This window comes from Microcebus murinus, chromosome 10 (genome assembly GCF_040939455.1).
Source record: "Microcebus murinus isolate Inina chromosome 10, M.murinus_Inina_mat1.0, whole genome shotgun sequence".
Taxonomy (NCBI): Eukaryota; Metazoa; Chordata; class Mammalia; order Primates; family Cheirogaleidae; genus Microcebus; species Microcebus murinus.
The window spans coordinates 20042486-20064090 of record NC_134113.1 but is presented as its reverse complement, the minus strand read 5'-3'; the positions used below and the strand labels follow the sequence as shown (position 1 = coordinate 20064090).

The following is a 21605-nucleotide window of genomic DNA, read 5'->3' as shown; positions in this document are numbered from 1 at the left end:
CCTGGATGACCCTGGCTTCGGCCACCTGCTTCTGCTCAGGCTTCTCAAAGGCGCAGTCTACACCCTCCATCTCCCATGTCCAGCCTGCGTCTCAGGGCTTTTGTTCTTTAATGTCTTTCTTCCACCCTAGTGTTTAAAAAGCCCAGTTCCTCCGCTTTCCATTACTTTTACATTAGTCCCGTGGGGTCCTCAAGAAATTACTAATAACACTTGCTATCTACCCGGCAGCTTCTCCCAAACATTTCCTACTCACCATGTTTTATGAGCCTCCTAACCATCCTGTGAGGTCAGTAAGATAATGATGATGGTGATGACTATCATTACTATTATCTCTATTTTATAACCCTGGAAAATAAGGCTCAGAAATGTGAGTGGCTTGTGGAAGCTCTCACAGTCGATAGGCAACAGAGCCAGGTTTTAGGCACCTTGATTACAAATCCCAGCTGCCTTCCATCATGCCAAACAGCCTCCTCTCACTCCTTTCTCACTTCCTCTTACCCCTCATTGTTCAATTAATTAATCATTTTAATTACCCTGTTCTACTCTCTCTTCACCATCTCCACATTTCATTTAGATTGTAGTGCCACAAGCTGGCTGCTGAAAGCTGCCATTTCATTCCCATAGAGTATTTATGCCCGATTTTTGCACAGCTTTGTTTGTGTCCATGCTGAGCACTGTCCCCAGCTGGATTTAATTCATAGTCTTTGCACGCAGAGCCTAGATTCTGTGGGAATGTGAATTTTGCAAAGTGTGATCCAATTAGTGCTGCAGACCAGAGATGTGTGGGAGGTAAAATCTCTATTATAAAAAACCTTTGAGCCAATGTCCTCTTTCTGAAATGAGTTTTAAGACAATCAGATGAAATAAAGTCAAGAGCCATAGAGAAGGCCACTAGCCTAGGAAGTCTAATTTATAAGTCCATTTAAGGACTAAATCATTGAACATGGACAAATAATAGAGGCCAGGGAAGCACAAATAACTTTGAATTGAAAAGCAAAAATGGCATGTGTTAAAAGGCAAGCTGGTGGGGGCGGGGGAGGGGGTTGAAAAAGAAAGGCAAGCTGGTTGCTCAAATTCTTACTTTTGAAAAAATAAAGAGAAAAATAGTAATAATAGCCAGCACTTACTGTATAGCGGACACTATTTTGAAGACTTTATGTATATATTAATCAGTTCATCATCACAACTCTATGCATCCAATATCATTACCATGCCCATTTTACAGATAAGAAAATTGAGGTACAGCAAATTTAAATAACTTGCCCAAGGTCATGCTGTTAATATCTATAGAGCAAGGATTCGAATCTAGACACTCCAGCACAAGAGTTCAGGTTTTCAGTCACGTGTCATGCTCCTCCTCTGAAGCCCATGGACTCACTGTATTTTAGTCTACGTGTGTGTGTGTGTGTGTGTGTGTGTGTGTGTGTGTGTGTGTGTGTTGGGGGGAATTTCTCTTTGTGAGGAGGAATTTGTGAGATTTGTGAGGAGAACCTGTGAGATTCTTTCCAGTTTGGATGTTCAGGGTTCTGAAAAAGGACAGTGACCACCAGACAGAGCTGATATCCTGGTGAGGCTGCAACAATGCTGAGAATAAAGTGCAGGAGCAGTCTACCATTATTTTTCAGTTTGGAATTGATTGGTTCTATAAAAAATATTGTCTTCAGCTGGGAGTTTTACTGTGCTGGTTAATTTTATGTGTCAACATGGCTAGGCTAAGGGATGCCCAGATAGCTGCTAAAACATTACTCCTGGGCCTTTCCAGAAGAGATTAGCATTTGAATTGGTGGTCTGAGTAGAGAAGATGACTTCCACCAATGCAGGCAGGCATCATCCAATACATTGAGGGTCTGAATAGAACAAAAAAGGTGGAAGAAGGGTAAGTTTGCTTCTGTTTGAGCTGGGATATCCATCTTCTCCTGCCCTGGGACATTGGCCCTCCTGGTTCTCTGGCCATAATTTTCACCACTGACTCCTAAGATTTGGGAGGCTGTGAAGTCCCACGATCTGCAGTTTGTAAGCGGGAGGCCTAGGGAAGCTGAAGCCACAAGTCCCATTCTGCATCTGAAGGTCTGAGAACCAGGAGTGCCCATATCCAAGAGCAGGAGAAGATGAATATCCCAGCTCAAGCAGAGAGCAAATTTGTCCTTCCTTCGCCTTTTCATGAAGCCAGCTGGAAAACAATGGCTTGAAAACCGCTTTTAGGACACTGTTGTTGTTTTCCTTGACTTGGCCGCATTGTGTGCCTTAGCTAGAGTGTGTCGTGATGCCCCAGGACCAAGATAACTGTGGAGTCAGCTTGAAAAGAAGGCAGTGAAAGCCAGAGATCCTGCTGCTGCTCAGGGAAGGTGTCAGAGTCAGGAAGCAATGTGGCATTGAGCTCTCTATGCATACTCAACCTGCTAGAATAGGCTGCCAGTGCCCGTCCCCAAAGTGAACTACAGCTAGCTCCTCTGACCTTAGAGCTTTTCCAAACACAATATGAGTTTCTAGAACCAACAGAATATAAGAAGTTCAGGTCTCTCTGCTTTGCTTAAGGAACTGTCAGCTTCCTTTTCAGAGCCTTCCAGCCTTGTTATGACTACTTGGTCAATTATTGGCACGTGAGTGGACATCCAACTCATGACTGCTATTTCATAAATGATAACACTTGGTGAAATCAAAACAACACTGGAATTCCAGTTCTCTTCTTTCTATCTGTAAACCAAATATCATGAGTGCAATCACAGTGCCTCGAATGTGTGGTGTATAATTATGGCTCTGTGGAGACTTCCCTCCTGTGTTTTGGGGTGATGCTGACATGCTTTACCCTTTGGTTTTGCCTTCCATGTACCACAGGATCGATAAACAAATAAGCAGGTTTCGGAGATGGTTACCTAAGAAGCCAATGAGGCTGGACAAGGAGACACTGCCAGACCTGGAGGAGAATGACTGCTACACTGCCCCTTTCAGCCAGCAAAGGATCCATCAGTGAGTGTTTCGGGTCAAACCCCCTGTCTTACTAAGGACGTGTGGCTGTGATAGAGCCTTACCCTGCACGCCTTTGATTCCTTGGTGCGTGGAAGGAATGGCATAGTGCCCTTCTCTCCTAAAAGTTTTGTGAGTGCTCATATTCCTTTTATTTTAGTCAGGGGGAGCTAACTGCTGTAACAAACAATCCCCACATCTCGTGGCTTAGAATGACACAATGCTCGTTCATCTGCATGTTGGGTGAATGAGTTTCCCCAGGGCGATGCAGAGACCCAGGCTCCTTCAGTCTTGTGGCTCTGCCAACCTCCTGTGTGCAGAGCCCGCCCCCTGCAGGCTCATCTGCATCTAGCCAGCAGATGGGGGAAATGGTCTACATCTTTTCCGATTGAAAAGAGGGTTTGTTGTTTCCTAGTTTTTATGTATCTCGGTTCACTTCGCAGTTTCCCTTTCTCCAGCAATTCACTAAGTTGCCTTAGGAAAAGCTGTGTCACCATGCAGCCCACTTGCTGACTCATCTATCAGACTATCTCAGAACAGTAATTTGTCACTTTTGACATATGGGTAGGGGAAAAAAAAAGTTGGCTATGTAACTAACTGAGCCTATGGGGAATTGCAAAAGTGATAAGAGAATTTGCTCTAAAACTTCTGAGATGACAAGAAATGATGGCCGGACTGCCGGGCAGGCAGGAGGAGAGAAAAGAGTGCCAAAGCCTGGAAACAAGGAGAGAAACACAACATGTCACAGAGCGCAGAGATCAGGCCAACCCCGCCTCCCTCACAACCAGGCTTGAGGGATTCCTGGCCCTCCCCGTTCCAGCCATAACAGCAGCCTCAGTAAAAATTAGTTACCTGGGGGAAGGAAGGGGATAACAGATTTTTTAAAATAAGTATTTGGCTAATTTTGTGAAAAAAGTAAACCAAATGGCAGTTGTCAAGAAGTTTCAGGGAATGCAAGATGGGGGCATGTTCTAGCAACAGAATTATCAGTTAAAGTCTGTGGACCTCCAGAGGGCAAAGAGAGGAGGAAAAAAATCAAAGATCAGATGTTGTGCATCAAAATGTATAATACTCAGTAAGATCAATCTAATGCAAGGGAAGCAACTCAATAAGCCTCTAAAATAGCCAAACCTTCGATCCCCACAGGTTTTTATTTATCCCAGTTCACTTCTGAGATAATATGCCAAGCCATCCATATTATGTGAACATTTAAAAGGGTCACTGAAGAAAACATAAGACTCACAGCCCAGCCTCAAAAACTTAGTTCGGTCTTCCATAGAAAAATAAGAACTGGGAGGAACATAATGTTAATTCAGAGATCAGGATCTATGGGTTTTTTCTTAAGAGAAAAAGACATTCAAAAGCTGACATGTTCCCAGTCTTAATTTAAATCCTCACCCTGTCTATGTTGTTCATCTTGGAAGTTTTTTAGGCAACCGATTATTTCTTACGTTCTTCTTAAGTGGAATCTGGTTTACATGCAGATTTTTTCCTGTGTTTCTTACCTGCTTGAAAGATTTCCAAACATAGTACAGAACTAGGCGTCAAAAATTTTGCAGAATGGATGGATACATGGATAGGTCAATGGATGGATGGATATATGGGTGAATGTGCAGGTACATAAATGAGTGGAGGAATAAGGAAAATTCATGGTATGCACTCTGAGGGGTTGTTTCACTTCAAAGGGGTAGAAGTAAATTGAAGAGCAACGATGGACGGATAAGTGGATAGATGGATGGAGAAATCAATGACGTATACGGTGTGTGCTCTGGGGTTTTGTTTCACTTCAAAGGGATATAGGTAGGTATATGGAAGAGGAAAGTTTCCCATTTCTTCATGCTGGTTATATTCCATGATGTTATTGCTTTAGAGCAATACTTCTCAGCATGCTTCGCAAAGTCAGAAGCACCTGGACACCCATTAGGATTTCTGGGGACCAGAACCAAGAATCATATTTTTACAAGTAATTGAAAATATATAATAAATGAAAGATGATCACACATAGGATAGAGATATTCAGCCATCTCTCTCACATATTTTAAAAGTCTTTTTTTTTTTTTTTGACATGCTTGGGTATTGATTTGCCAAATAATTTATTTGTTCAACAGTCACTAATTGAGTGTTCAACTCTTGCCAGACAATGTGTGGAGTCAGAGGATATAAAGATAAATAATACACAGTTTTGACCCCAGCCTAGTAAAGATGCAGACTATCTGAAATAATTGTAAACAGTATAATGGGTGTGACTTGAAGAGAGAGTTCTCAGTTCTCTGTATTTGGAGGGAAGTTGGTAAGTGATGAGGGTTAATCATAAAGAAGAAAATACTTGACAGGGATCTTGAAGGATAAGACTTACCCACATAGATAAGGGGAGGATGGTATCCCACAAAGAGAGAATAATGTGTGTATAAAAGAACAAAGGCATGAAACAGGATAAAGTGTTTGAGGAACCACAAGTAGCTTTCTGTGGATAGGAGTATAGTGTGCAAGTGTTATTATTTGAAAAAAAGAGTGATCGGTGGAAGATGAGATTTCAAGATAGAGGACCAAGGAAGAAAAAGTAGAGAGATGGCTGGAATGAAGCAAACTGAAGGACCAGAACTCAGGATACCAAGAGAATAGAGCCAGTTATATATTGTAAGTAGGAGATGAAAAATTAAATAAATATCTTGAATGGTATCAGTGGGAATTCTGTCTCTTTGAAAATTGTCATGCCACATGGGTAATATCCCTTTGATGAGGGTGTAAAGTATGACTTGAAGAATGCTTGCTGTCAAGTTGGAAACAATTGTTTGGTACAGTCAGAAAAAAAAAAATTCCCTAAGGGTGCTTTGAGAGTGATATTAAAGGATTTAAATTAGTCAGAAGTAGCTGGTTAACAAGCTGTGGGAGTTACAACATGATATCCTAGCTTTCCAAATACAGTCTAATATCCCATGTGACTTCTTAGTTTTTTAGAATGCTTCATATTGTGCTTGTCTTGGAATAAAAGAGAATAATAGAAATTTAAGTGTGTTGGGTGGGAGGTGAGGTGGAGGGGAAGGGCATGAATAGTGTAGGAAAAAGAGAAGAGAGAATTGAAGGTTTAATAAATAATGATCAAAGTGGGAAAGAGCCTTAAAAATACCTTGCTCTCAGGATAAAACCCAGACTCCTCAATTGACTCACTAACTCTTGCTTTCATGAGCTGTTTTCACCTTCTTAAATCACCTTCCAGCTCTTTTGTCTCCTGTCTACACAAGCTCTTCCTTCTGCTTGGAATGCCTTTTCCTTATCAGAGACATCTCCTCCAGAAAACCTACCATGATTTCTAACCTCTACCCAAATCTGGTTGAGTTTTACTCTTCTATGTTTTGGTAATATTTTTCTTTTCCTCAATTAATATCACCATCCATTTTAATTGCTTTATCCTAGACTATAAGCTTCTTGAAAGACTATGCCTGTCTCACCCAGTTTTGAACCCCATCGAAGGTGCCTAATAATGATTTGTTCAATGAATAGATAGAAACAAAAATAGAAGAATGATGCGAGTGAAGAATAAAGATGATTGGAAGTTAGCCAACTGCACACTCATATCAAACCCAATTCAAGACATCTTCTCCTCAAATGTGGTCCACCTTCCCTGTTCCCTGTCTCAGTAAACAGCGCTGATATTTGCCCACTTGCTGAAACTGGAGTCTGGAAGCCATTCTAGGCACCTCTCTCATCTCTATTTCCCACATGTTATACATCTCCAAGGGCTGATAGTTTCACATCCTGTGTCTCCTTATTCCAGCAACTTCTTCCTATCTTTGCTACCATTATTTCACTTCTGAAACCCAGAAATAATGTAACAGGTCTCCCTGGTTCTATTCTCACCCACCTCTAATTCATGCTCTCAAGTGCATACAGAATGATGTTTTCAAAATGTGCTTCTGATTATGTCAATTCACCCTGTTTAAAAGCCTTATAATAAACACCAAAATTATTGCTAGGACTTACAAGCCCTTGAATAGCCTCGCCATGCTGCCAACCCCTCTCCAGCCTGGTCTGGCTTTCCTGCCTCCCACCCTGCACTTGTTATGACCTAGGCACATACAACCTCTCTCAGTTCTTTGGATTTCTTAAAATTTGTTTTTATTTGTATAAATGTATGGGGTATAAATATAATTTTGTTACATGCATAGATTGTGTAGTGATGAAGTCAGGGCATTTATTTATTTATGTATTTATTGATGTATGTATTTATTTATTTATTTCAAGAATATATGGTAGTACAAACATTTTGGTTGCATTTTATATCTTTGCCTCTCCCTAGCAAGGGTTAGAGGTATGCCCTTCCCCTCCACAGTGATCATCGCACCCCTCAGATGTGGGTCTACCCCCCCAACCCCCGAATCCCACCCTTTGAGCACCATAGTGTTAAACAGTCAGTACCAATTTGATGGCGAGTACATGTGGAGCCCATTTTTCTGATCTTGTGTCATGTCACTTTGGATAATGGGCTTAAGCTTAATCCAGGATAGTATAAGTGGTGCTAGCTCGCTGTTGTTTCTTAGAATTGAGTAATAGTCCATTGTAAACATATACTAAATTTTAATAATCCACTCATGAATTGATAGGCACTTGGGTTGTTTCCACGTCCTTGCAATAGTGAATTGTGCTGCCATAAACATTCGGGTGCAGATGTCTTTATAATAGAATGTCTTATGCTCTTTTGGGTAGATGCCTAATAATGCTATTGCTGGATCGAATGGTATTTCTATTTTTAGCTCTTTGAGGTATCTCCAAATTCTTTTCCACAAAGGTTACACTAATTTGCAGTCCCACCAGCAGTGTAAGAGTGTTCCTGTCTCTCCACATCCTTGCCAGTATTTGTTGTTTTATCACTTAACCCCAGTGAAATTGGCCTATATCAAGAAGTCAGGGCTTTTAGGGCATCCATCACCAAGATAATATACATTGTACTATTAAGTAATTTCTCATCATCCACGCCCATCCAACTCCCTTTGAGTCTCTATTATCTATCATTCCAAACTCTCTCAGTTCTTTGGATATACTCTACCCCAGGGCATTTGCATATGCTGTTTTCTCTCCTGAAATTCTCTTCCCAGTCCTTATCCCTTTACCTAGTATACTCTTACTCATCCTTCAGAACTCAGCTGCAAAGACTCCCCACTGGAATCCTCCCCCAACTCCATCCTTCCCCACCAGTCCTTGCAAAGATCAGATCTTTGTTCTGTATTCTTTTAGCACGTTTCCTATATAACTTTTTCACATTTGAAATTTTATGATTATTTGAGTATTAAATGATTGATGCTTATCTCTCCAGGTAGACTGTCTACTCTATGGAGGCATAGGCCATATTTGGTTTTGCTCATGATTGTGTCTCCAACACCCAACACAATGCCTAGCATACAGTAGTGCACAATACTTGTTTCTAGTAAATGGAGTAAAAATAAAAGCAGTAGACAGCACAGAATAATCTAATCATAAATCTTTGTACTTTGAAATACATTGTACAAAAAATTAAAATTGAGAATCAATTATAAAACAAATATTCTAGCATTCTATTTGAAAATATATCTATGATTAAGAAGAAATAAAAGCAAACCTGTGGGTGTACATGTTACAAGTCAACATACAAATGCTGTTTGATCATTTTCTATGGTATTACCAAAGGTGGCCCTACAGGTAGGAAAATCTTACTAATATGCCAGACACTAAGAAATTTAATTCTCATAATAACCCTGGGAGGGTGGAGGTATTATTAATATTATTTTACAGATGAGGAAAGTGATGCACAAACAGGTTAAAGAACACCTACACTAGGCCATTTGCCTAAGAAACCCTAAAATATCAGTGGTTTAGTAGAAGTTTATTTGCTTTTCACATCACTGTCTAGTGTGGTAAACCTGGGAGAAGGAGGCACAGTGTTTCTGTTCCATGTAGTCACGCAGGTACCTAGGCTCCTTGTATCTGATAATTCTGCCATCCCCTAGATCCCTTCCTTACAGACACGGGAAAAGAAAGATGAGTGCTTTTTTTTTAGGAAAGTTTTATGGGCCGGGCTTAAAAGTGTTGTACAGAACTTTCACCCACATTTTATAGACCAGAGCTCAGCCATGTAATCACCACTAAACAAGAAATGCTGGCATAACTAGTCTACCTGTGTGTCCAGGAGAAAACAGGAAGCAGGTTTGCTGAACAAATGCGTAGTCTGTCTGAGTGATGAAGCAGAAATCCAAGTTCAGACAGGGAGGCTCCAGATCTTACACTCTAAGCATTATGCATTAACTCAGGATTTCTCAACCTCAGGACTGTTGACATTTGAGGTTGAATAATTCTTTGTTGTGGGAGCTGTCTCGTGCGTTGTAGGATGTTTAGCAGCATCCTTGGCCTCTACCCACTGGATGCTAGTAGCAACCACCTCTCCTTTAATGGTGGCAATCAAAACTGTTTCCAGACATTGCCAAATTTCCCCAGGTGGTGGTGGTAGGGGAGGTGCACAATGACACCCCTCCCCCCAACCTTAAGACCATTGCTGTTATCTTTCATCACATGCCACCCTTCAGGCAGGACCACACACTCAGAAATCTGTGATAAATTAAACTCTAGTTGAAGCTGATGACTATGACAGACAAGGTCATTTAAGAATTAATTTATCCCTCTTCACCTCCCTGCCCATGAATGTCGCCCTGCTTAAGTGGCACTGCCCTTCATTCTTAGAAGGGCATTGGCAGTAACACCCTTGAGACAATTACTTTCTAAGGTCAATACCTGCAGTAAAGGTTTTCTGCTGGTAGACAGAAAAAAGGAAATATGGAAAAGAGTCATGTCACTTTTTATAATAGATACGTAGTACATTCTTTCAAGAAATAGATCAATTTTGAATTGCCTTTCAGAAAAATGCGCTAGATACATGCAGATAGAAAAATGTTCTTCCCTGCATTTTCATTATTTTTATCCTTATTATTTTATTTATTTTTACAAAAACTCATAAAAAGTGAGGTTAAACTAAATATTGGCCACTTCTGGCTGAGCGTCATGGCTCACGCCTGTAATCCTAGCACTCTGGGAGGCCGAGGCGGGCGGATAGCTTGAGGTCAGGAGTTCGAAACCAGCTCTGAGCAAAAGTGAGACCTCGTCTCTACTAAAAACAGAAAGAAATTAATTGGCCAACTAAAAATATATAGAAAAAATGAGCTGGGCATGGTGGCGCATGTCTGTAGTCCCAGCTACTCAAGAAGCTGAGGCAGGAGGAGCACTTGAGCCCAGGAGTTTGAGGTTGCTGTGAGCTAGGCTGACGCCACGGCACCCTAGCCCAGGCAACAAAGTCAGACTCTGTCTCTAAATAAATAAATAAATAAATAAGGGCCACTTCCTAACAGAAGAATCTGAAATTTATGCTATGTTGTGTGTGCATATTCATTACATATTCATTCATCCACATGCTTCAAGCCAGTTGTTTTTTTTGTTTTTTTTTGTGGGGGGTGGGGGTGCCCGGGAATCAATAGTGAACAAATAGGCAAAGATTCCTGTCCTCCTGGGGCTTACATTTTAGCTGGGGGCAACCGGCGATAAATTGCAAACCAGTGGTTGTCGACCAGGGGTGGCAACGTCTGGAAACATTTTTGATCGTGAACTCAGGTGTGAGGATCACTGCTGGCATCTAGTGGGTCGAATGTGGGTGGCGAGGGCTGCTGCCCCTCCAGCAAAGAATCATGCAGCCCCACAAGTCAATAGTGCTAAGGCAAACATTTGTTTAAAAGCCAGTTGAAAAGCATGTGAAAAGGTGATAAACACCATGGGAATAGAGAAAAAGAGGAATGTGGAGGGCTGGAATGGGGGTTGTGTTTCTAAAAGACAGTGTTTATATTCTTCAGGCTAGGCTTCCTACAGAAGTTGTGGTTGGAGAAAAACTTGCAGGAGTTGAGAAACAGAGGAGAGAGTTCCAGGTGGGGGGAACAGCCAGAACAAAGGCCCTAACCTGGGAGCCCCTCTGGGTGTGTTTGGGGAAGTAAGAATATGGTAGCTAACATCTATATGGTGTTTACTATGTTCTAAGTAATTCATAGTTATAAATTCATTTGGACCTATGAGTAAGGTATGGTCATTATCCCCATTTTTAAAGAGGAGGAAACTGAGGCACCCAATGGTTAAGTAACTTACCCAAGATCACACAATTGGTAAGTGGTAAGGTTTGGATGTCAAGGCCAGGCCTTCTGCCCCAGTCTTATCCTATTACCATTACGCATTCAGTCTCTAGGGCTGCTGTCACAAATCACCACCAACTGAGTTGCTTAAAACAACAAAATTTATCATCTTACAGTTCTGTCAGGGCCCAACATGGGTCACACTGGGCTAAAATCAAGTTAAGTCAGGCTGCCTTCCCTTTTGGAGTCTCTGGGAGAGAATCTACTTTCTTTGCCTTTTCTAACTTCTAGAAGCTGCTTGCATTCCTTGGCTCGTGGCCTCTTCCCTCATCTTTAGAGCCAGCAGTGGCTCAGACCTTGCTTCCGTCATCGAATCTTCTTCTTCTCTGACTCTTCTGCTTTGCTCTTCCATTTGTAAGGACCCTTGTGATTACCTTGGACCCAACCCAATAATCCAAGTAATCTTTCTATCTTAAGGTCAGCTGATTAGCAACCTTAATTTCATCTGCAACATGAATTTCCCCTTTGCCGTATACCTATTCACAGGTTCTAGGGATGAGGATGTGGACAGCTGTGGAGGTCATTATTCTGCCTGGCACAGCTGTATATATTTGCCAACCAGAAAGTGCCAAGGGTCTGGAACAGAGGACAGGTGAATTTTGTTAGGAGAAAAGGAAGAAAGAAGGAAGGAAGGAAGGGATAGAGCATGATGGAGGGAAAGAAAGACCTTAAATGGGGGACCTTAAATGCAATGTCATATGTACAAGTCCAGCACCTGGCACATAGAAAGCACTTAACAAATGCCAGCTATTATTATTACTACTACTGTGAGCCAGGAATATACTGAGAATCCTTGGGAGAATCTCTGAAAAGCTGCAGTCAGTATGTAAAGGGAAGGTTTGAGGGGACAAAGGCTGATTGTGCACAGTATCTGACCTGAACTGCAATAGCATTACTTTTAAACAAAATGTTATTTGGTGTCCCAGATACTTTGCCATTTCATGTTTAGTTATCAGTGGCATATGCCTATTTGGTTTTGAAACCCTCTAAGTATAGATATCTGGAGATACTGATTCTTCTAGCAAGTGCCCTTTACTGTATTTTCTTTTCAGAGCATTTGGAGTTTTTCTGTTATTTTCATCGACCTGAAATCCTTAGAGAATCCTCCGGGCAAAGAGATACCAAGATTGATTTAGGTAGGATTAACGTTCTTTTAGTGCCCCTTTGACTCAAAGCAGTCTCTGAACGCTTGTTTTATTGCAGTTACTTATTTGGCATTAGGCTCTTCAATATGCAGGTTGTCTGTATTGATCCACAGAGTCAGGGGAAACATATCTAAGTTCTGGAAAGGTTTAAACTGAAATGAAAATGGAACAAGCCACACAGCCTGAGATGCGTGCTTCCCAAGATCATGTGTCTCCTTTTAAGTAGGACATAATGACTTTAAATGGACAAGGAGGTCACCTAGTCATGTAGGAAAAGCAGACCTCTGGGTGTCTGGGGGTCCAGGAGGAAGTTAGACATGTTATCTTAATATTTGTGAGACCATCTGTGAATAAGTCACTTGGAAATGTTTTACTGCATTAATCTGCAAATACATAGTTTGTTTTGCCCTTTATCGGTTCACTCATTCAACAAATACTTTCAATGTCTATTATATGCCAAGTATTATACTGCAGGATAAATATATATATATATTACTATGTGTTCATATGTTTATTTATCTGTGCATGTGTATATTTTAAAATTTTTAACTTGAGCATATTAAATTTGATGATCCAGAGGCTATTTTTCTTATCAAAGTGGTAAAAGGCAATTTAAAGCACCTATAGGAAAAAGGGAAGATTTGTTAAATTTGGGTACAATGAAGTAAGAAAGGGCTACCGTGAAGGGGAAGGAAGGGAACTAGGATCACAGGTGTTGGTGGAGTGTACGTGTGTAATCAATTGTGCATGAAGTCACGGGAACGGCAGTGGTCAGAAGGAGCAGGGAAGAGCAGAGATGATAAAACTATAGAGCCACATAGATGGGTCCTCTGAGCCAGGCTTCTGGGCTGCATGTTCTTCATCATTATCTTTTGTGACCCTTGCAACAACCCTGCAACATAATTTTATTGTCCTTATTTTACAGAAGGTGGAAAAGGGGCTCAAAGACATTATATACTTTGTCCAGGGCCACACAGTAGCAAGTAGACTTTGGGGTTAGAACCCGTCTGCCTAATTGCAAACCCATGCTCCTTCTATGTGTGATACAACAGCTGACAGTTACTGAGTGCTCACTAGACACAGGGCTATCCCTGAGACTAGTAGTATTGTTATATCCACGGAGAAATGGGACACAGAGAGGGCAAGTCACTTACCTGAGTTCCACAGTGGGCAGAAGCAGGAAGCCATTCTGAGCAAATAGGGATAAGAACTGCAGGAAGTGGAGCAGCTACTACTGCCTCTAGGGCAGGGGGAGCAAAAAGAAGGGGTGGGGGCAGAAACCAAGGAGCTCAGAGGAGGAGAGGCTGCCTCGCTGGGGCTGGTACCTCCAGGGTGGGGGGCAATGGAATGAGTCTAGTTTGGGGAGTGATTTTTTTTAAGCTAGAAACTGGAACCAACTGTCATTGTGAGGTTGGAGGATCATTGCTCATGCAACATTGACAGGAGCAGGCAGGCAAACAAGAAGAACCAAGTCCCTTCCACCTGTCTTCACTTCCAATCTCCCTCTCATGCCCCGTACTGACAGAGCATGTCATAAAGACAGTTGGCAAAGCAGAAATGTAGTTTTCAGAGTCTCTGCTCCAGCATCATGGAGAACATAGAAGGGGAGTTTAGATAACTTAATAGGCACCACACTCCCTAATACCTGCAGTTTTACAATTTGGACTTTAATCCTTTAGCTAAATTCATCCTCAATTAAAATACAAATGTCCCTTGGAAAGAGGAAAATTTCAGTGCTGTTCTTTGTTTATACCCCATTAGGAATAGTTTAAAATAAAGAAGGGGAGGAAAAAAGAGATGGAGAGGGGGTATTTTGGCTGTAGCAGGGATAGATAAAGGATGCCACAAAGATGGTAAAGATGGAAAAAAGCCAAAGGGGAAAAAAATGAAAACAGGGGGATCATGGAAGGTAAATTTTACCAATGTCCAAAATTTGCAGATGCTTGGCAGAGCTTCTAGGACTTCACTGCTCACAGTAATATAAACAAGCTGCAGGGAAGTAGATAGATCTGTCCCTTCAGTCAACATTCACAAAAAGTCACCTCCAATAAGGGAATATGAAAACAAGACCCATGACAGAGACCAGACTAAGATGCTAGTCATGGATGAGTCACTCAATAATAAATATATGTAGTGACAACTGACTAAGTAATTCAAACAAAACCTTGCTATTGACTGAATTATAGTAGCACCTTAATTAGTGGAAAGCTGATGTCTCAGCTTATTCCAAATTGGATTTTTCTGGTCTGAGGATTAATTAAGAAACCATTTATGATTCCAAACTTGTTTTACATGTTTTTTAGGAAAAATAATTTTCTCTTTATTCTGACTTGCCTTTGAATAGCAAATAAAATGGATCTCTAATAAATTTGAATATTTCAATGCTTTCACGTTTTCATTCTGAACATTTATTTGGGTTCAGTCCATGTCAAGCATCAGTTCTGTGACAGGCGCTGTGTAGGGCCAGACAAAGATGAGTGAATCACAGTTTCTATCCTTAAGGGTTAATGATTGAGCTCCCAATAGCTCTGGGTAGGAACACAGGCTCTGGAGTCAACTGGACCTGGGCCCCAAATCCCAGCTCTGTAACTCATAAGGCATGTGTTTCTGCACTGCAATTTCTACATCTGTAAATTGGGAAGAATAATAATACCCATATAATATTGTGAAAATTAACAACGCATCATATCAGTTCCTGTGGTAAATATTCAATAAATGTCATCTATTTTGTTAATAATGTTGGTGAAAACTGTTACCTAAGTAGATAATATATGTGAATTCTATATGTGTTGATTTTCATGGTCTAGTCTTGGACATAGGATTTGCTCTAAAGTGTTCCCAATTCCAAGATATCATTTTTTTCTCTCTTCCTCTTTTTTCTTTTCTACAGTATTCTTTCTCCTTTTCTTTGCCTCATCATTTCCTCTTCCCACCCCCTCTTCCTCTTCTAGAATTGTCCAGATTACTGTCCACTTTCCCATTGGTTGTGCATACCTAGCCAATGCCAAAGGTACTGTTTGGTCTACTGTGTCTCACCAATAGGTTTTCAACCTCTGACCAAATTAATGCATATCCTTTTGTTAGGTAACTGACTTTTTAAAATGCTATTTCAATCAACAATTTGCCAACCTTTTTCTACCATGATACATGGTTATATTTACTTAGGCAACATACTCCCTCATGTTTTTCTGTTCCTGTAGAAAACATACTAGAATACATGGGAGTAAAATGAAGCTATTAAAAAGGTACCTCAAATTCATTCCAATTTATTTTTAAAAAATCAAATGTAGGCACTCTAACCAACATCAGCATCAAATTCATTGTAACACACCTCACCATTAATCATGTCACATTAGGATGTTGTGACATATGGGTGAATAAAACCCCTAAATTTGAACTTTACTTCTTTCTTAAGACCTTCCTAATGTACATGTACCCTTAGACCCACCAATGCCATTCCTAAGTATGTACATTCTCAAGAAACACTTGCACATGTGCATTTTACAAAATATTCACTATAGCAATGTTTATAATAATAGAATTTTGGAAATAGCCTAAATATTTGCCAGCAAGAGAATGAGCCAGTAAACTATTGTGTCCCCATACAATAGACTTCTAAGCAGCAGGGAGTATGATTGGACTAGAGCTCTTTGTATCAACATGAGTGAGCCTCAGTGTTGACCAAGCATAGCAAGCTGCAGAAGAAATGATACCATTTCTGTAAAGTTATATAATACAATATTTTTAGGAATACATACATATTGTAAATTATAAAAAATTCCTGATAGTGGTTACCTCTAGGAGAAAGAAATGCAATTGAGGAAGGGTACACAGGAGAACTTCAACTGTACTTGCAAATTTTTATTCCTTAAGTTAGCAGGAATATAGGTGTTTGGTACGATTCTCAAGTGTATTTTTGTGTGTCTGAAAATATTTTGTTAAACAAAAAAAGACTTCATAAGATCTTATTTCAAAATAGTATGTACTTATATAATACATTGGGGCCTGTTTAAACTGTGAGAGTCAGTAATTCTTATAAAAAATGACCAATAGAGAGCTAATAATAAGTCATAAAACTACCATTTATGAGCATAAGTACATTAGTACACTGCAGGCAACATCTCCTAATCACAAACATCCTTTTGAAGTAGGTATTATTGTTGTCCCCATCTGAAAGATAAGAATCCTGATACTTAGAGAAGTTACTTTTCTAAATTCAAATAGTTAGTGCTTGGCAGAACCAAGACTCAAACCTGGGTTTGTTTCATTTTTCAATTATAGCAGATTCTATTGACTTCCAACTACAGAGAATAAGGATTTTCTGCTTTTCATTATCACAAACTGTTACCACAATTCTTCTTATCCTTTATCCTTTCAATGTATTTATATCACAATTTTATACATTATAATGTATGTCAGTATTTATATTATTATGACTATACAAATGCTACTCAGATTTAAGTCATATATTACAATGTGATCATTTTCCTTTCCTGCATTGTTTTTGATTGAACTAGAGGAAATCATTATCTTGATTTTTAAATTTCAAAGTTTTCTAAGTACTTATCATTAATTCCACCCTAAACTCTGCCAATTGTTTGGCAGAGTGTGTCTAAGTTGTCTAAGTTCGAGAACTTCAGATTCATCAGATATACAACCAATTTCATCTTCTTGAGAAAATCACTCTGTACCCTTCTGATAAGTCCAATCTGAATTTTTTTTCCATTCCTGATACAAATTATCATCCTGGGATCTTTCTATTCCAATATCCTAGGATTCTCTTTGTCTTTCACCTTTGTTGCATCTTCTGTTTCCTGGATCTCATTTATTCTACTCTTTTACTGCACCCTCAATTTCCACCCTCCAGTGACTTCTGATAGAAGTATTGCATGGCAGATAATTTTTTGAGATCTTGCATACTGTTATGGGCTGGATTCTGTCCCCTGCAAAAAAATCACATGTTAATGTTCTAACCACTAGTACTTCAATATGTGATCCAATTTGGAGATAGGGTCTTTAAAGAGGGGTTTAAGTTAAAATGAAGTCATTAGGGTGGGCCCTAATCCAATATGGCGGGTATCTTTATATGAAGAGGAAATTAGGATACAGCCACACACAGAAGATGACGTGAAGACACATAGAGAAGACAGCAATCTACAAGTCAGGGAGAGAAGACTCAGAAGAAAACAACCCTGCTGACACCTTGGATCTTGGGCTTTCAGCCTTCAGAGGTGTGAGAAAATAGATTTCTGTTGTTTAAGCCACCTAGTGTGTGGTGCTTTGTTACAGCAGCCCTAGCAAACTAATACACATTTATATTATACTTCACTCATTATGATGGTTGGCTAGGTATAGAATTCTATACCCAGAATTCTACAGTTTCCCTCAGAATTTTGAAGGTATTGCTCCTTTAATTTCTAAAATTCAATATTGCTCCTGAAAACTTCAGAAACATTGCAATTCCTCATTCTCTCTATACAACTTTTCTCCTTATAGAAGCTTACATGATAGCTTCTTTGTCCCCAGTGCTTTCAAGTGTAATGGTAATGTATCTTGATGTGGCTCTGTGCTCATCTATTTTACTGGGTACTCAGTGGATCCTTCAACCTGTATATTCTTGTCTTTAAGTTCAGGGGAATTTTCTCTAATATTTTTTGAATTTTTTAGATGATTTTTTCCTCTTCTATCTTGCTGGAATTCCTATTTTTCAAATATTAGACTTCCTGAGCTCATCCTAAAATGTCTTTATCTTCCTCTCCTCTTTGATAATCTATATCTTTTTGTTCTGGGATATTTCCTCAAGTTATTTTCTGGAAGAGTTGCTCAACTTGTATTCAAATGATTCTATTGAGGTTTTAGTTTCTGCTATCATTTTTATGACATTTTATATTATAATAATATTTTATGACCATAATGTTCTGACTTTTTAAACATATTTTAAGCTTTCTTTTACAATTGCAATATCTTCTCAACTCTCTAAGCATAATGATTTTTTAATGTTTCATCACTTTGTATAGCCTAATTTTCTTTCTTTGAAAGAAACATATTTCTTTCTTTGTTTTTATTTGTCTCTTTGTATTATTCCCTTTCTTTTATGTTAATAGATTTCCTGAGATACCTACTACACTGTGGCTGACTGTCCATATTTAAGAATAGGAAATATAAAACTTGAGTAGAATTTCTCAGTAATAGGTGAGTCCTGTCAACTGTGGGCCTCATTTTAGGGAAATGGCTACATGGTTTCATTTCAGATTCTTCAATGTCACTATCATTAGATCTTTCATCTTAGGCTGGTCATATTCCCAGGGGAACTCCGTGCCAGTCTCCTTCCTGGAAAGTCAAGGCCTGGTTGGCAATGTTCTGGAGCCCAAGTTAGAAATGACCATTTTAATAAGAAAAATGTCTCACATTGCTTTATATTCTAGTAACCTATCATTTTAATCCAAAAAAGAGGCTTGAAAATCTTTACCAAGCAGTCAGAACTTTCAATATATCTGATGATCTGATAATCTTATCATCCTTTTACTCATACCAAGTATACTGAAGATAAGAAGTTAGTTATTACACTGCATGCAATTGCCCTAAAGCCAAGAAAACTCTCAAAATAGGCCTTGTCACATAAAAAAAAATTAATTGGTTGCTTTGTTCCTACTTAGATTGTCATTAATTTGAGGACATAATTTAAGTGACAGTTAACTGTATCACCTTTGCTTCTCCTTGTTAGAAAAGAAGTACCTATTTAAAAAATCTAATTAACAAGGTTTCCTGAAATATTTATTTTAAGGCGTTAACCTTCACTTTTCTTTTTGTAGTATGAAATAATACAACTTCAGCCATTAAAAAAAACTATATATTGGTTATCTATTGCTACATAGCAATCCAATCCAAAACCTACTGATTTAAAACAAAAAATGTATATATATTTTATTTGCTCATTATTCTTTCATTTCAGCAATTTGTGCTAAATTCAGCTGGGCAGTTCTTTGGCTGGTTTCACCTACAGTTAAGATGTGGCTACAATAGTCTCTTTGCCCAACTGGACTGGGTGGTCCAAAACTGTCTCATTCACATATCTGTTGGCTGGTGCCAGCTCTTGGCTGTATTTCTTTCTACACATGGTTCATCTTCAGAGAGGCTAGATCAGACTTGTTTACCTTGGCAGTCTTGGAGCATCATTCCAAGTGGGTGAGCAAGAACGGAAGCTGCAGGGCCTCAGCCTAATAATCGTAAGACTCAATTCTACCATATTCTGTTGATTAAAGCCATTCACAAGTCCTACACAGATTCAAGAAGTAAATGATGCTACCTCTTGATGGAAGAAGCAAGAAATTCACAGCACAATGAAGTGTGTACACATAGGGGTAGGAAGAATTGTGGCCATCTTTTTTTTTTTTTTTCAATCTAGTACAGACTGCCCTCTGGGAGTAATTTATTCACATTTTTTTCCACATAGAAAATGTAATCATCCCCATCCCAGGATCCCCACAGTTCTTATCCCAATCTTTCATCAGGTTCAAAGTCCAGGATCTCATATTCTGCATCAGTTACTTAAGTATGAAAATCCTTGGATATAGCTCCTCAGGCATGGCTCTCCATGAACCAGAAATTAGTGAATGAAAAAGACAAGTTTTCTTCCCCCTACATTTCTGACATGTAGTAATTAGACAGGGACAGAATAATTACAACAGATATTACCATTCAAAATGGAGAACAACAAGAAGCATAGCAGTCACTCGTTCAGATGGATTCTGAAATCCAGAATGACTTCATGCTTCAGGCTCCTTTACTACAGAGGCAAGAAACATGCCTTGATTAGTTATCTGCTCCTGTTTCCTACTTTGCCACAAGCCCTGGATTTTTAAATGTATAGAAGTCAATAATGTGGCTGTAATTCTAAAATAATCGTACATAACCATCTATAGGTAGTTAAATGCTTCTTGACAAAGTTAACACTTGAAGTTTTGAACCATGGAGATTTTCATACCATTGAGAATACTTGTTTTGTAAATCTCAGAAATTCCGTAATATATGTAAAAAATCAAATTGAAAACTTCATTGCCTTTATTTCCCCAAAAGTAGTAACCCATACAAAGCATCATTATAAAATGAAGCCAGTTTTGAGAATTTTCCAGTTAGAAAAAAATGTAAAATGTATCTGTAATACAATCTGACAATTTCTGGAACATATAGTGAGTCTCTATGGGGAACACATGATTTACTTATTTCCTTGGGCCCTAGAATAGAATACAAGGCAGATCAAGCCCTACCCTAATAGAGCTTGCATTCTGCAGGGGAGAGGGGCAGACAACAAAAACGTAGATACATATTCCCCTACCCCAGCCCTATTCTTAAAATTTTCAGAGAATAAAACATAGAAGAAACTAAAACAAGGTAATAGGATGAGAGAGAGAGAGAGAGAGAGAGAGAGAGAGAGAGAGAGAGAGAGAGAGAAGGATATTGATTGAGGGATTTGTGGGGCAGGAGATTGGACTTAACTAGAATAAGGAAGCAACATTTGAGACCCAATGTTGGGAAGAAACAAATCGTGCACAAATCTGGGAAAAGCATGGGCTAAAGCCCTGGACAATAACAAATTGGGTTTGTTCAGGAGCAGAAAACAAGGGCCATGTTGCTTATTTACAATGAGCAAAGGGAAGAAGATAGAAGAGGAGAGAAGGTCACTGGTGCAAGCAGGAACCACGTAGGACTGTATGGAAAGGAGTTTAGGCTTTCTTCCAAATCTATGGAAGTCACTTAAGAGTTTTAAGTTGAAAAGAATAAGACTTGATTTATTTTTTAAAAGGTCATTGTGGTTGCAGTATAGAGGATGAACTGGGTGAGTGAAATTAGATACAACAGTTAGGAGACTATTGCAATAGTCCTGGAAACAACTTCGAAGTAGGAGGGAGAGAAAGGGTGAGATTCAGGATAACATTTGGGACAAGAGACCCAAAGACCTTGATGGATCGGATGTTGGATGTGACGAAGAGGGTCAACAATGCCTCCCAAGTTTGTGGCTTGTGAAAGTGGCACAGGAATGACATTTTGTTGTTGTTGTTGTTGTTGTTAGGTCTAAAAGACTAAGAGAAACACAGATTTTTCTTTTACATGGGTGTATATTCAAAGTTCTGTTTTGGAAATGTTTGGTTTCAATTGTCTCTTAGACATCAAGGGGGGTATCAAATAGGCAGTTGGGGATAGGAATTCAGTCATCTACCAGTGAGGCTTGATGACCTACCTTGATGACCTGCCTGGATACTCTGTAGTCTCACTTTATGACTACCTAACCTGTCCTCAGGCA

General features: G+C 39.4%; 1 protein-coding gene across 5 annotated transcripts in view; it reads left to right on the top strand.

Annotated features, from left to right (window-relative positions):
* The window catches only part of ANO4 (anoctamin 4), a 276016-nt gene that overhangs the window by 180942 nt on the left and 73469 nt on the right, over positions 1-21605 (top strand). For all 5 annotated transcript variants that reach the window (XR_012921397.1, XM_076007082.1, XM_076007081.1 and 2 more), the window contains one exon: positions 2836-2967. Coding sequence is in view for 4 of the 5 variants with exons in the window: in XM_076007082.1 (XP_075863197.1) it covers positions 2836-2967 (132 nt within the window). In the remaining variant the exon portion in view is untranslated. The remainder of the gene's footprint in view (positions 1-2835; positions 2968-21605) is intronic.